General features: G+C 38.5%; 1 protein-coding gene across 1 annotated transcript in view; it reads left to right on the top strand.

The window, feature by feature from the left end:
- The first annotated feature begins 227 nt into the window (after positions 1 to 227).
- The window catches only part of LOC126203438 (polymerase delta-interacting protein 2), a 73,299-nt gene continuing 59,605 nt past the window's right edge, over positions 228 to 13,921 (top strand). Inside the window, exons 1-2 of the mRNA XM_049937756.1 lie at positions 228 to 472; positions 3,402 to 3,563. Coding sequence (XP_049793713.1) covers positions 378 to 472; positions 3,402 to 3,563 — 257 coding nt within the window. The 5' untranslated portion in view covers positions 228 to 377. The remainder of the gene's footprint in view (positions 473 to 3,401; positions 3,564 to 13,921) is intronic.

Here is a 13,921-nt window from a genome sequence, read left to right as displayed (position 1 = left end):
TTATTTCGTAATTAATTTATAAGAGTGCACGGAAACTAGAATCTATGTGAAAGGGTGCTGTAGTACACCAAAATAAATGGTACGCTCATTGAGTGAAAAAATTGTTAATGAGTAACTGAATTTAGCAGTAATTTACTACAGAAAAGTTCTGCAAATTTTAACCAACACTGTACATGTAACAGGTAAATTAATGACGTGTGAGGGCAATTTCGGAAACCTGACAAAATTGGCATGAAGCCCAAAGAGTAAATTTTTAATGCAATGTTTTGATCAACCTTCATCAAAATTCCAGTGAAAATATGACTTTTCCAAGTAAATTAACTGCAAAAAATGTGATTTAGTAGGTGTAGTTGGCAGCGCAAACACTAAAGAGCATAATGGAAGTAATGGCAGGGCTGTCAAGGTATTTGCGGCGAAAGGTTTTAGAAGTTCCTGTACGTGTTGTAACTTTACATTGCGTGAACTACACGAGGTACGTGAACGCAATTGTTTAATTTATTTTTGCTGGTAATTATAGAGATTCGACTTTGCTACAATTGCGCAGTAGTGTTGCTGTTGCTTTCTGACTACAAAAATGCGAGCGACGTAAAGGCGGTTTAAAATAACCTCAAAAGACTATCGGCGTCTTCGCTTTCTGTTGATATTATTATTTTGGTTAAAAGGTTTTACGTAAATCAACAGTAAAATAACTTCGTTTTATATATAAATTTGGATGGTGTGACCTTTTACCGTGAGATACCGGTAATAATGAATGTCGCTGTACTTTGCATTGCATTTTTATTTAATCTAAGTAATGTGTGTTGGTCTGACTGAAGAAAACGTACTCTTTTATGTAATAAAATACATTTCGTGCGAGTGATTAACTGGAGGACACTTATAACCTATGCCAACCCTTATTTATTCGCTTTTATACGGCACAGAAATATCTTAGGTCTGAAAAACAATACGTGTAAAACGCGGTGAATTTTTATTGCTCATAGAGTACGAAATGGCCCCCAGTTCCCAGAGAATTTCAGATTCCAATACGTAGCCATACACAAATAACTTTTGCTTCTTCTAGAGCTCAAAGAGTATTCATACTTTCCTATTTCGATTATGGTGACTGCTATGTAATTAATAACACAAGAGCTCCACATGATCTGGGGCTTATTTTGAAGGCTCATTTTGTTAAATTTTAATATTAATGTTTCTGACCACATTACTCCATTCTGCCAGTAATTCTGCTTCCTAGACCGGAATCACACATAGATACAGGTTGAATCAAATAAAGCTAACGATCTGGAACCACAAACATATTTAAATGGTCATACACTAAGTGAAACACAGTATGTCGAAGTTTCTTGAGATTTAGAGGTATAAGAAGCAGAAACGCATAGATAAACCAATCAATAAGATCAGTTTGCCATATTTTTCATTGAGGTTTACCTCTTATTTTGTCTTCGAGACGTGTGTTATTAGTATGGACGTACTTTCATTCTGTGTTGTCTTAAATATTACTCTATGCATACAGTGATACTCTGCAAACAACTAGAAAGTACATGGCAGGTAGTGCTTCCCATGATACCTTGTATTAGGGTTTCTTCCTGCTTCATTCATAGAGCATGGAATAAGTGGCTGCTTAAATGCACATTGTGATTAATCTGATCTGGTTTTTGCAGTCGCTGTGGGTGTTATAAGAAGACGGCTGTAGTGTGTTTCTAGATTCCTCTTGTGATATTGATCCTGAAGCTTTACAAATTTAGATATGTATACAACATACAGTTCATTACATGACCATGAAACTAGATATTGTTAAGACTCATACATAAACAAGAAAAAAATAAAAAATCCCGAGTAGTACGGTAGACAATGGACTAAACTGTATAACAGGCTGCTGTAGGCAATTAATGGTGTAAATGCACTTCATATCTTTATCCGAAAGCTAAAAACATATCTGTTAAGTAAAAGCTGTTGCACTGTAAATGAATATTTAATATGATTGTAGATAGCTACTTAATGTTCATGAATACTTCATGTATTAACTAACACTGTATGGCACAATTGTAAATGTTGTAAAGCTAATTATAATAACTGCAAAAACTGTAAGAATCTATGTACATTTATGTGATAAGAAACAGCAGTTGATGACATCCAAACAATTTGTATCATTCTACGGATGAATAAATATACAAATCAATCAGCCAACTTAGCACATAGTTTTTTTGCACGACATCTGTCTTCAAGCATCTGCCAGTTTTGGTTGTTGAGCATTTCATTGAGGCTCTGTTGTGAGCAGATAAACCTGAGGCCATTTTTGCTGTCCTTCATTTATGGGTTCATTATTCCATATTAGTCATATTTGGTATGAGTCCCAAAAACCTATGGGATGATTCACACAAGTGTTTAGAAAACAGTCTCCTTAACTGAAAAGTATTCATGTAGTGAAAGAGAACAGTGAGAATCTTTTGCAAAGTAAATGAATGTGTATCTTGCTGAAGCATTTTCAAAATATTTACAGTTCTTATGTGCCCATTGCATTTATTTGTTGATGGTGTGTGTGATGGGGGGAAAAAATGTTCCAGTTGAATTTTCTTTCTTTTCCCAACCACTATAAAACACAAAAAATTCAGGTGTCTTGCCAGGGTTCAGATGGGGTCCAGTAATCTGTTGTAAAAATATTCAGTGACTCCCTGCAGACCTAAAGACATTGGCAATTCTATAAATTGAAAAGAAATTTGGAAACATACTCAGTTAACCAGTACATCTGTAAATTATTGTGTTATCTACATTCAAGTGTTATAGTAGCATCCAGTAAGCTACAGGATACGAGAAATGTTAACAGGCCAGTGGTGTTATAAATACTGTAACTTTCTATGATAAACAACAGTGGGACCATTCAGGTAGGAATAGTAATATTTTTATTTCTCCATGGACCTACTCTGTACAGTGGTATTGGACACATCACGTGTGCATAGAGTTTAGAAATTCTTCAGTAAGAAGTTTAAAAATTATGAAGTTACAGGAACACACACACACACACACACACACACACACGTTGCAAACTTCACTTTTTTTATTTACTCAATGACCAGTTTCATACTGGGATCCATTTTCAAATCATCGTAGCAGGTAGTCAAAATGATCCAAAAATGCAAATGTATGTATGTATGTATGTATGCACTGTAACTGTTCATTTGCAATACATGATATGTAAATATTTTTGACAGAGTTTTTACAGTTTTGGACAGACTGTTTCGACTATCTATTATAATATTTGTAAAATGTGTGCCAGCTTGAACTAGTGGCTGAGTAAATAAAAAGAGTTAAATTTGCTACCTTGGTTGGTTTTTTGTTGTATTGACATGTCTATTTATCTTAAACCAGAGAGTTGAGGTGTAATAATCATTTAATTAATTTTGCAGGCTAGCTGAGGTTGGCCGCTTAGAAGAACCGAAGTCTGATGGAAAATATGACACAGGACAACTGTTTCTTCACAGAGTATTTGGCTACCGTGGCGTCGTTCTTTTTCCATGGCTTGCCAGAGTATACGATAGAGATGAGTCTGTCCGGAAGAGAGGAAACAGGTTTGTTCATGTGGTTTTGTCAATAAAAAGTATGTAGATGTAGTATTGGCAAAGTGTGGTATAATTGCAGTGTTGCACAATTCCCAGTAATTTTAAACTTAACATGCCCCCGTTTTCTCATATCTTTTGGTTTAGGGAGTCTACAATACACACGATGAGATACCATATAGTCGACTACCTTTGGTCATACAACATCCGTTTGCCTCATAAGAGTACAAAAAATGCTCGCGGGCTTCAGACGTGGGGTTTGTACACCTAAGGCAACTCCCTGGAGGAAGTTAAGTTGGCCCATCATACATAAACCAACAAAGATTCAATGTCTGTCAATAGCAATAGGTGTCGTGCTCCCCCATGTCATTACAGTGTGTTATAGTAGATGTGCAAACTCCCTGACTAGAAACAGTTCCTCTCCAGGGAGAGGATGATTAATTTTTTATCCAAGCCACAAGGATACGCCATTCTGCCACCCACAATACCATCAATATTGACATTTCGTCTGCAATCATAGTAATTTTGTTTCATTCACAAATTAGTTTTGAGGGTAAAAATATGGAGGAAATATTTTCTCATCAGCGTAACTGCATTTTTATTTATTTATTTATTTCAGTCGTGAACACATCAGTCGTATTTAATTGTAACATTGTGGCAAATGGGAAAGTGGCTAGTATATTGTGATTATTGGTGTTACTGCAGCTTTAATGTGTGTATTTATCAAGTGTGTTAATATTATTTCTAAGAACCATGTCTAAATATGTTTCAAGGTGATGGAGTGTTTTGGCTCTTGATGCCATCATTTTCTGTGTGTTACTGTATCCGGTATATCCTGTACAGTGAGAACTAGCTTGTCACGTAGTTTCTGGGTTGTGGAATGTGAGTGCACATAAATAATGCAAATAATTTACAAGGTACACACGTTTCTCGCTTCTTTAAATTTTGGTGTAAAGAGATTAAGATTGTTGGTACCAATTTCAAATATGAAGCTGAGTATCAATTCAATCTCTGTGTGAAAACCTCTTTTGTCTAACCTATCAATAACTAGGCTTCTACTGTGTAGTTACATATGTAGCAACTTTATCTGTATCACTTTATATTATTTTTAAGAAACTGTTTTTGCATATCCTTTAAAATGTAGAAAATGGAGTTAAGAGGTTTTCATTTCCTATCATAAATATTAAAACTGGAAATCAATGGTTTAAGAGGGCATATAAAATGGATATTTATAAAGGCTGTGAAGTTAAACATGCATTATTCTTTCAAATAACTTCCGGGAATTCAGCCAGGCAACACTTTCAGCAACCGCCGATATTTCGGCGGGAGAACACTCCGCCATTTTCAAGGCAAACTGCAACTGTTCGCCGCCTGTCCGTTGCAGTTTGCCTTGAAAATGGCGGGGTGTTCTCCCGCCGAAATATCGGCGGTTGCTGAAAGTGTTACCTGGCTGAATTCCCGGAAGTTATTTGAAAGTTGTATACGCCAGGAGAAACTCAGGTCCCATGCATTATTCTGCTTTGCGTACCTATTATTTGATGGGGAACCCTCGTGGATGAAACTGGGAGCTGCAGGCATAAATTGTGTGCATCTAAATCATACTCTGCAAGCCACCTAATGATGTGCAGCGGAGAGTACTTTCAGTACCACTATCTGATCCCTCCAACCCTGTTCCATTCACTAATAGTGCGTGGGAGGAATGATTGTCGGTAAGCATCTGTATTGGCTCTAATTTCTTGAATTTTCTCCTCATGGTCAATGCACTAGATATATGTGTGTGGGGGAGGGGGAGGGGGGGGGGGAGGAAATATGTCATCTGGCTCCTCCTGAAAAGTGCTGTCCCAAAATTTCAATAGTAAATAATCTCCATGATGCACAATGCCTCTCTTGTAGCGTCTGCCAGTGAAGTTTGTAGCATTTCCGTAACGCTCTTGCCAGCTAAATGATCCCGTGACAAAACAAGCCGCCCTTCATTGGATCTTCTCTCTCTCACCTATCAGTTCTACATGATGGGGATCCCAGATAGATGAACAATACTCAAGAATTGGGCAAGTAATCTTAATACCGAGGTGAAGAAGCATGGTCACACACACAAAATTGTTCGATATTTGCACTTTCTGGAACTGTCAACATAGCTGAACAATTAAATAGAGCATAAAGAAGGAACATAATGGAGTGTAGTAAAGAAGTTGGGCATAATAGGTCTGTGTTAACTATTTTGGTAAATTATATTACTTTGTCATTCCTTTGAATCGGCCTTGAGGGGTCATGATGAAAGTGAATCATCATTAAACCCTGGTGTTCTCGGAGGATGGATTAATTTTAGCACTCAAATGGATCAAGCACTAAAAGATAATTTGTATAAGGCAGCTGTTTTCAAATGAACATCCAAAACAGTTCGAAATAAACTTCTGAGAATTATATGAGAGATAGGCTAAACATTACGAAGTAAATAAGATTATCAGAATTTTTAGGTGTTATACAAATACTAACAAAGAGATAGAGGGGCTGGCCAGTACTTACCTCAGCTCAGTACAGCCGATAGATACACAAAAAACAGAACCGAAAATTTACGTTTCTAGCTTTCGGAACAAATGTTCCTTCATCAGGGAGGAGAGAGGGGAAAGAAAGGGAAGAAGGGAAAGTGGATTCAGTTACTCATAACCCAGGTCATGAAGCAACAGGGAAAGGAAAACAGGGAGGGTAGCAAGGATGGAGGCATGGTTGTCAGAGGGAAGCCAAAGATATTCTACTGTAAGTACTGTGCCAGTTTCAAACCAAAGAGGATGCATACAGAAGTAAAGAGGTATACAGTATAAAGATAAACACAACTATGTAGGATGAAAAGATGCGTGAATGGCTAAAGAGGAAAGGGAAAGAGAAGAAGACTGAAGAGTAAATGGGAGTGAGGTTGTTTAACGTAGGTTCAGTCCAGGGGGATGGCGGGATGAAAGGATGTGTTGGAGTGCAAGTTCCCATCTCCGCAGTTCAGAGGGACTGGTGTTGGGTGGGAGAAGCCAAATGGCACATACGGTGTAGCAGGTTCCTAGGTCCCTAGAATTATGCTGGAGGGCATGCTCCGCTACTGTTTTCCTTTCCCTGTTGCTTCATGACCTGGGTTATGAGTAACTGAATCCACTTTCCCTTCTTCCCTTTCTTTCCCCTCTCTCCTCCCTGATGAAGGAACATTTGTTCCGAAAGCTAGAAACGTAAATTTTCGGTTCTGTTTTTTGTGTATCTATCGGCTGTACTGAGCTGAGGTAAGTACTGGCCAGCCCCTCTATCTCTTTGTTAGTATTTGTTTCACATCTTTATATGAGATTTTCCATTAATTTTTTAGGTGTTATAGCAGATGAAACTAGTGATACAGCAAGTGTATTTTAAAAATGGTTCAAATGGCTCTGAGCACTATGGGACTCAACTGCTGTGGTCATCAGTCCCCTAGAACTTAGAACTACTTAAACCTAATTAACCTAAGGACATCACACACACCCATGCCCGAGGCAGGATTCGAACCTGCGACCGTAGCAGTCGCACGGTTCCGGACTGCGCGCCTAGAACCGCGAGACCACCGCGGCCGGCCAAGTGTATTTTAGTCAGCTGTTGTGTACCATAGCATATGTAGAGGTAAACCAATAGAAAGGTGGTACAGTTCCAGGTACGACACACAGATGTTAGCTGAGAGTTTGCTAGAAGAGTTAGACACAAAAAAGTGAATGAGACTCACAAAAAATTAATTGCATAGACTTAAAATGGGGCCTCCATTATGACTGGCTGCTTTCATGAAGAACAAGATATTGTGAAAAAAATTTACCGAAATACAGAGTATGTACATTGATATGCCTATCAAGTGATGAAGGCAGCAATGGTCAACTGTGATGTGAAAATATTTTTTTCAAGTTTTTAGGGAATATGTGCATTCTTCTTAAGCACCCCACAGTGTACTGTGATCCTTAATCAGGTGATGAGAAAGCATTTGCTGCATTGGTCTGCTCATAGATGCAATTTTCAATCTCGATCCATAAACACAGTTCATGACTGCAAGAAAGAAATCATTGAGTGTAAGAATCGCTTACTGAAAGGTGACTATAATAATAAGTGAAAATATAATTTGCCATAATCTTGGTCATAAACTAAATTCTTTCTAGTTGTATCTTTAATTATTAGTTGAAATTCATCAGTAAAATTATACCATTAGTTGCAGTTCTCTTCAATCAGCTGCCGGCCAGGGTGGCCGAGCGGTTCTACGCGCTACAGTCTGGAACCGCGCGACCGCTACGGTCGCAGGTTCGAATCCTGCCTCGGGCATGGATGTGTGTGATGTCCTTAGGTTAGTTAGGTTTAAGTAGTTCCAAGTTCTAGGGGACTGATGACCTGAGAAGTTGAGTCCCATAGTGCTCTGAGCCATTTGAACCATTTCTTCAATCAGCTACACCATAGACACTAATATGTGCTCTGCCCATAAGGCTATTTCAACATTTAAAGAAACTATTATCATGATCCGAGAAGAAACTGACTGAATCTATTGGTTGCTCAGTGAAGAAAAGGAACTAGGACAAGACTGAATGGAAAAGAGAAGCAAATGAGATGTGCAGTGCCATAATGTTGGAGGTGAAAGACTGACTTAGTTTCTCGGGTCATGTTGAAAGCTTCTTCATTGTCTATTCCAGAAAAGTTACACTTGTACTGTTCTAAGTATCCTGAAGTTATCTTAACGGAAGAGTATTCAATGTATACATTTTTGGATAAGCCTAAACTGCTTATATCTACCTAACGTAAGAATTTAGATTATTGTGTGGTGGTTCTGTTGTAGCTTTTTGGTTCAGTGGTAAAGTGCAAGGCTACGAATCCAAATGTGTGGGTTTTGATTCATGGCCAATCCTAGGATATTTATCTGTCACTTGTCACTTCTTTCATTTCTGGCAATGTTTGTTTGCTGTGAAAAATTACAAATTGCACAGTGGTTCGGAATCCCCATTAAACTGTAGTTCCCCCAATAACTGGTCATTAAAAGGTCAAAAGAAGGCAACTGCATACCATCTCCAAGAGGACCATGCCTAGTAAAGCACTGTGGTGTTCAAAACAATCTTTGGGTTGATGTCTACTATTTTTTATGCTGCTGTTAGTCTAGTGGAGTTTATAATGATGAATAATACAGGGAAGACATCCATTTAGTGCTCTAAATGGTTGAAGCCAATTCTCACAATTCCCATGATCATGGGTAGAAGCAGAAAGGTGCTTCTCAGCTGTGAAACAAATAAAATCATTCTTCTGCGACTCTATGAACCAGGAAGGTTCGTTGACCTTGGTGATGATGTCTTCCACTGGAAAAATTCTGTGATTCAACCAGCGATTGTCAGATATTTTTGCATCACTGAAAAATGGGAGGGAAAACTTTCAAAATAAGTAAGGCAAGAATAAGAGTACTTATAGTGTATAATTTGTCTCTTATTTCCAGACTTTTATGTGACAAATGTATTTCAGTTGTACTAGGAATATAACTTGTTATGTAATCTAGTTAATAGTTTTTTTAGTAGCTTGCAGGATAGTAAATTGGATTTAAAAATTTGAATTTTGTGACATTCATGAAGCAGGAATTCTAGGGGAGTGTACATTGTAACCAATGCCAGGAAGCCAGGCACAACAATAAAGAATTGTCTCCCTTGTAAGCATCTCATATAAAAATCCTATGTTGAAACTTCAGTGCAACATGCACTCTCGGATACCACTGGCTGCCACTGCAGTAGAGCGCGTCATTTCATCAGCATAGATATTTTAAAGTGCATGACAACTGCTGATCGCTTAAGTACAGTTTGTCATGAACAGTTTTGCTTTAAAGAAAGTATCTTTCGGTATGTTGATTACAGTTATTATTTAGGGTAAAGTTGGAGGGGTTAAACTCTGTGTTAAGTTGCAACAATTTTTTTACATGTGTGATATGGAATGAACCATGGACCTTGCCGTTGGTGGGGAGGCTTGCGTGCCTCAGCGATACAGATAGCCGTACCGTAGGTGCAACCACAACGGAGGGGTATCTGTTGAGAGGCCAGACAAACATGTGGTTCCTGAAGAGGGGCAGCGGCCTTTTCAGTAGTTGCAGGGGCAACAGTCTGGATGATTGACTGATCTGGCCTTGTAACATTAACCAAAACGGCCTTGCTGTGCTGGTACTGCGAACGGCTGAAAGCAAGGGGAAACTACAGCCATAATTTTTCCCGAGGACATGCAGCTCTACTGTATGATTAAATGATGATGGCGTCCTCTTGGGTAAAATATTCCGGAGGTAAAATAGTCCCCCATTCGGATCTCCGGGCGGGGACTACTCAGGAGAACGTCGTTATCAGGAGAAAGAAAACTGGCGTTGTACGGATCGGAGCGTGGAATGTCAGATCCCTTAATCGGGCAGGTAGGTTAGAAAATTTAAAAAGGGAAATGGATAGGTTGAAGTTAGATATAGTGGGAATTAGTGAAGTTCGGTGGCAGGAGGAACAAGACTTTTGGTCAGGTGATTACAGGGTTATAAATACAAAATCAAATAGGGTTAATGTAGGAGTAGGTTTAATAATGAATAAAAAAATAGGAGTGCGGGTTAGCTACTACAAATAGCATAGTGAACGCATTATTGTGGCCAAGATAGACACAAAGCCCATGCCTACTACAGTAGTACAAGTTTATATGCCAACTAGCTCTGCAGATGATGAAGAAATAGATGAAATGTATGACGAGATAAAATAAATTATTCAGGTAGTGAAGGGAGACAAAAATTTAATAGTCATGGGTGACTGGAATTCATCGGTAGGAAAAGGGAGAGAAGTAAACATAGTAGGTGAATATGGATTGGGGGGAAGAAATGAAAGAGGAAGCCGCCTTGTAGAATTTGGCACAGAGCATAACTTAATCATAGCTAACACTTGGTTCAAGAATCATAAAAGAAGAATCCTGGAGATACTAAAAGGTATCAGATAGATTATATAATGGTAAGACAGAGATTTAGGAACCGGGTTTTAAATTGTAAGACATTTCCTGGGGCAGATGTGGATTCTGACAACAATCTATTGGTTATGAACTGCAGATTGAAACTGAAGAAACTGCAAAAAGGTGGGAATTTAAGGAGATGGGACCTGGATATACTGAAAGAACCAGAGGTTGTAGAGAGTTTCAGGGAGAGCATAAGGGAACAATTGACAGGAATGGAGGAAAGAAATACAGTAGAAGAAGAATGGGTAGCTCTGAGGGATGAAGTAGTGAAGGCAGCAGACGATCAAGTAGGTAAAAAGACGAGAGCTAATAGAAATCCTTGGGTAACAGAAGAAATATTGAATTTAATTGATGAAAGGAGAAAATATAAAAATGCAGTAAATGAAGCAGGCAAAAAGGAATACAAACGTCTCAAAAATGATATCGACAGGAAGTGCAAAATGGCTAAGCAGGGATGGCTAGAGGACAAATTCAAGGATGTAGAGGCTTATCTCACTAGGGGTAAGACAGATACTGCCTACAGGAAAATTAAAGAGACCTTCGGAGAGAAGAGAACCACTTGTATGAATATTAAGAGCTCAGATGGCAACCCAGTTCTAAGCAAAGAAGGGAAGGCAGAAAGGTGGAAGGAGTATATAGAGGGTTTATACAAGGGCGATGTACTTGAGGACAATATTATGGAAATGGAAGAGGATGTAGATGAAGATGAAATGGCAGATAAGATACTGCGTGAAGAGTTTGACAGAGCACTGAAAGACCTGAGTCGAAACAAGGCCACGGGAGTAGGCAACATTCCATTAGAACTACTGATGGCCTCGGGAGAGCCAGTCATAACAAAACTCTACCATCTGGTGAGCACGATGTATGAGACAGGCGAAATACCCTCAGACTTCAAGAAGAATATAATAATTCCAATCCCAAAGAAAGCAGGTGTTGACAGATGTGAAAATTACCAAACTATCAGTTTAATAAGCCACGGCTGCAAAATACTAACACGAATTCATTACTGACGAATGGAAAAACTAGTAGAAGCCGACCTCGGGGAAGATCAGTTTGGATTCCGTAGAAATGTTGGAACACGTGAGGCAATACTGACCTTACGACCTATCTTAGAAGAAAGATTAAGGAAAGGCAAACCTACGTTTCTAGCATTTGTAGACTTAGAGAAAGCTTTTGACAATGTTAACTGGAATACTCTCTTTCAAATTCTGAAGGTGGCAGGGGTAAAATACAGGGAGCGAAAGACTATTTACAATTTGTACAGAAACCAGATGGCAGTTAGAAGAGTCGAGGGGCATGAAAGGGAAGCAGTGGTTGGAAAAGGAGTGAGACAGGGTTGTAGCGTCTCCCTGATGTTATTCAATCTGTATATTGAGCAAGCAGTAAAGGAAACAAAAGAAAAATTCGGAGTAGGTATTAAAATTCATGGAGAAGAAGTAAAAACTTTGAGGTTCGCCGATGACATTGTAATTCTGTCAGAGACAGCAAAGGACTTGGAGGAGCAGTTGAACGGAATGGACAGTGTCTTGAAAGGAGGATATAAGATGAACATCAACAAAAGCAAAACGAGGATAATGGAATGTAGTCAAATTAAATCGGGTGATGCTGAGGGAATTAGATTAGGAATTGAGACACTGAAAGTAGTAAAGGAGTTTTGCTATTTAGGGAGTAAAATAACCGGTGATGGTCGAAGTAGGGAGGATATAAAATGTAGACTGGCAATGGCAAGGAAAGCGTTTCTCAAGAAGAGAAATTTGTTAACATCGAGTATAGATTCAAGTGTCAGGAAGTCGTTTCTGAAAATATTTGTATGTAGTGTAGCCATGTATGGAAGTGAAACATGGACGATAACTAGTTTGGACAAGAAGAGAATAGAAGCTTTCGAAATGTGGTGCTACAGAAGAATGCTGAAGATAAGGTGGGTAGATCACGTAACTAATGACGAGGTATTGAATAGGATTGGGGAGAAGAGAAGTTTGTGGCACAACTTAACTAGAAGAAGGACATGTTTTGAGGCATCAAGGGATCACAAATTTAGCGTTGGAGGGCAGCGTGGAGGGTAAAAATCGTAGAGGGAGACAAAGAGATGAATACACTAAGCGGATTCAGAAGGATGTAGGTTGCAGTAAGTACTGGGAGATGAAGAAGCTTGCACAGGATAGAGTAGCATGGAGAGCTGCATCAAACCGGTCTCAGGACTGAAGACCACAACAACGATATGGAATACATCCTTTTATTCCAATGTTACACAGTTCATTTATCACAATAGATGTGACAGTTCTGAGGCTTTACATCAATGAGGGACACTTGTGATGGGAAGTACAATAAGACTGACAGCCACATAGGATGCTAGCCCACCAGCATACAATGGCTTTGACTTCTGCAGACGATGATGATGATGATGATGATGATGATGATATCATCACAGTCCAGGAGAAGAGTGAGAATTACCCAAAGCTGATTGTTCAGTTTACATAGCAGCAACAGCATTAACACTTTTCTCAGGATTATAGTACTGAATTCTGACAAGGGGAGGCTACACCTGATGACCCATTAATTGTTATGCAATTTAACATGCTGATTGGGGGCCATTCTGAAGTAACTCTTATAAAAAGTTTGTGGTCACTATACCTTAATTTTCAGTGAAGGGAGGAGGGGGGAGATAAATTGAAACTTTGCATCCTAAGGCAGGAATGTAAATGGTGTAAGTTACCGGAGGACCAGGAATATATAATGGTTTGAATCCTTTCAGACTGTAATGAATGATGACAGATGTTAGTTAATCACTTATTACATCAAAGTATGTTGTTTGTGAAAAAGTTATGTTAAAGTATACTCCTTTAAACATTACAAAATAGTTAATTAGCATTGAAATTAGAATCTTTAAAGAGGTTATGGGCCCAGGTACACACTAGTAGAACACTGGATACATAAATATTTGCCAGCTTGAATTGAATTGAATTGAATTTTATTTGATCCTGTAAGATTACAATGTGTACAGTAAATGTACGTGTAATATAGGACATGTCAAAGTATTAAAATTCTTTATCACTTATTTTCCTACACCTTTAGCTTACATTTTTACATCACTGATAATGAGTAACAATATATACAAATTTAATGGCATAAGTATTCTGCAACACTGTAAAACTCTTTTTCAATGAGATAGTCTTTAAGTTTCTTTGGAAAGTCATTGTGAAGTACACTATCTTGCAGGGTTTTGGGCAGACTTCTTAGTAGTCTTATACCAGAGTACTGGGGTCCTTTTTCTAGCATTGCCAGTCGGTGGGGTATGCTCCGTACTTCATTCTTCTTTCTTGTATTGTGGGTGTGTACACTAGCATTTGTAATCCAGTCCTCACTACCTTTTGTGATGTACATTATTGTTTTGT

The sequence above is a fragment of the Schistocerca nitens genome, chromosome 9 (assembly GCF_023898315.1).
Source record: "Schistocerca nitens isolate TAMUIC-IGC-003100 chromosome 9, iqSchNite1.1, whole genome shotgun sequence".
Lineage (NCBI taxonomy): Eukaryota > Metazoa > Arthropoda > Insecta > Orthoptera > Acrididae > Schistocerca > Schistocerca nitens.
The sequence above is the reverse complement of the archived record's forward strand: the minus strand, read 5'-3'. Positions and strand labels throughout refer to the sequence as shown.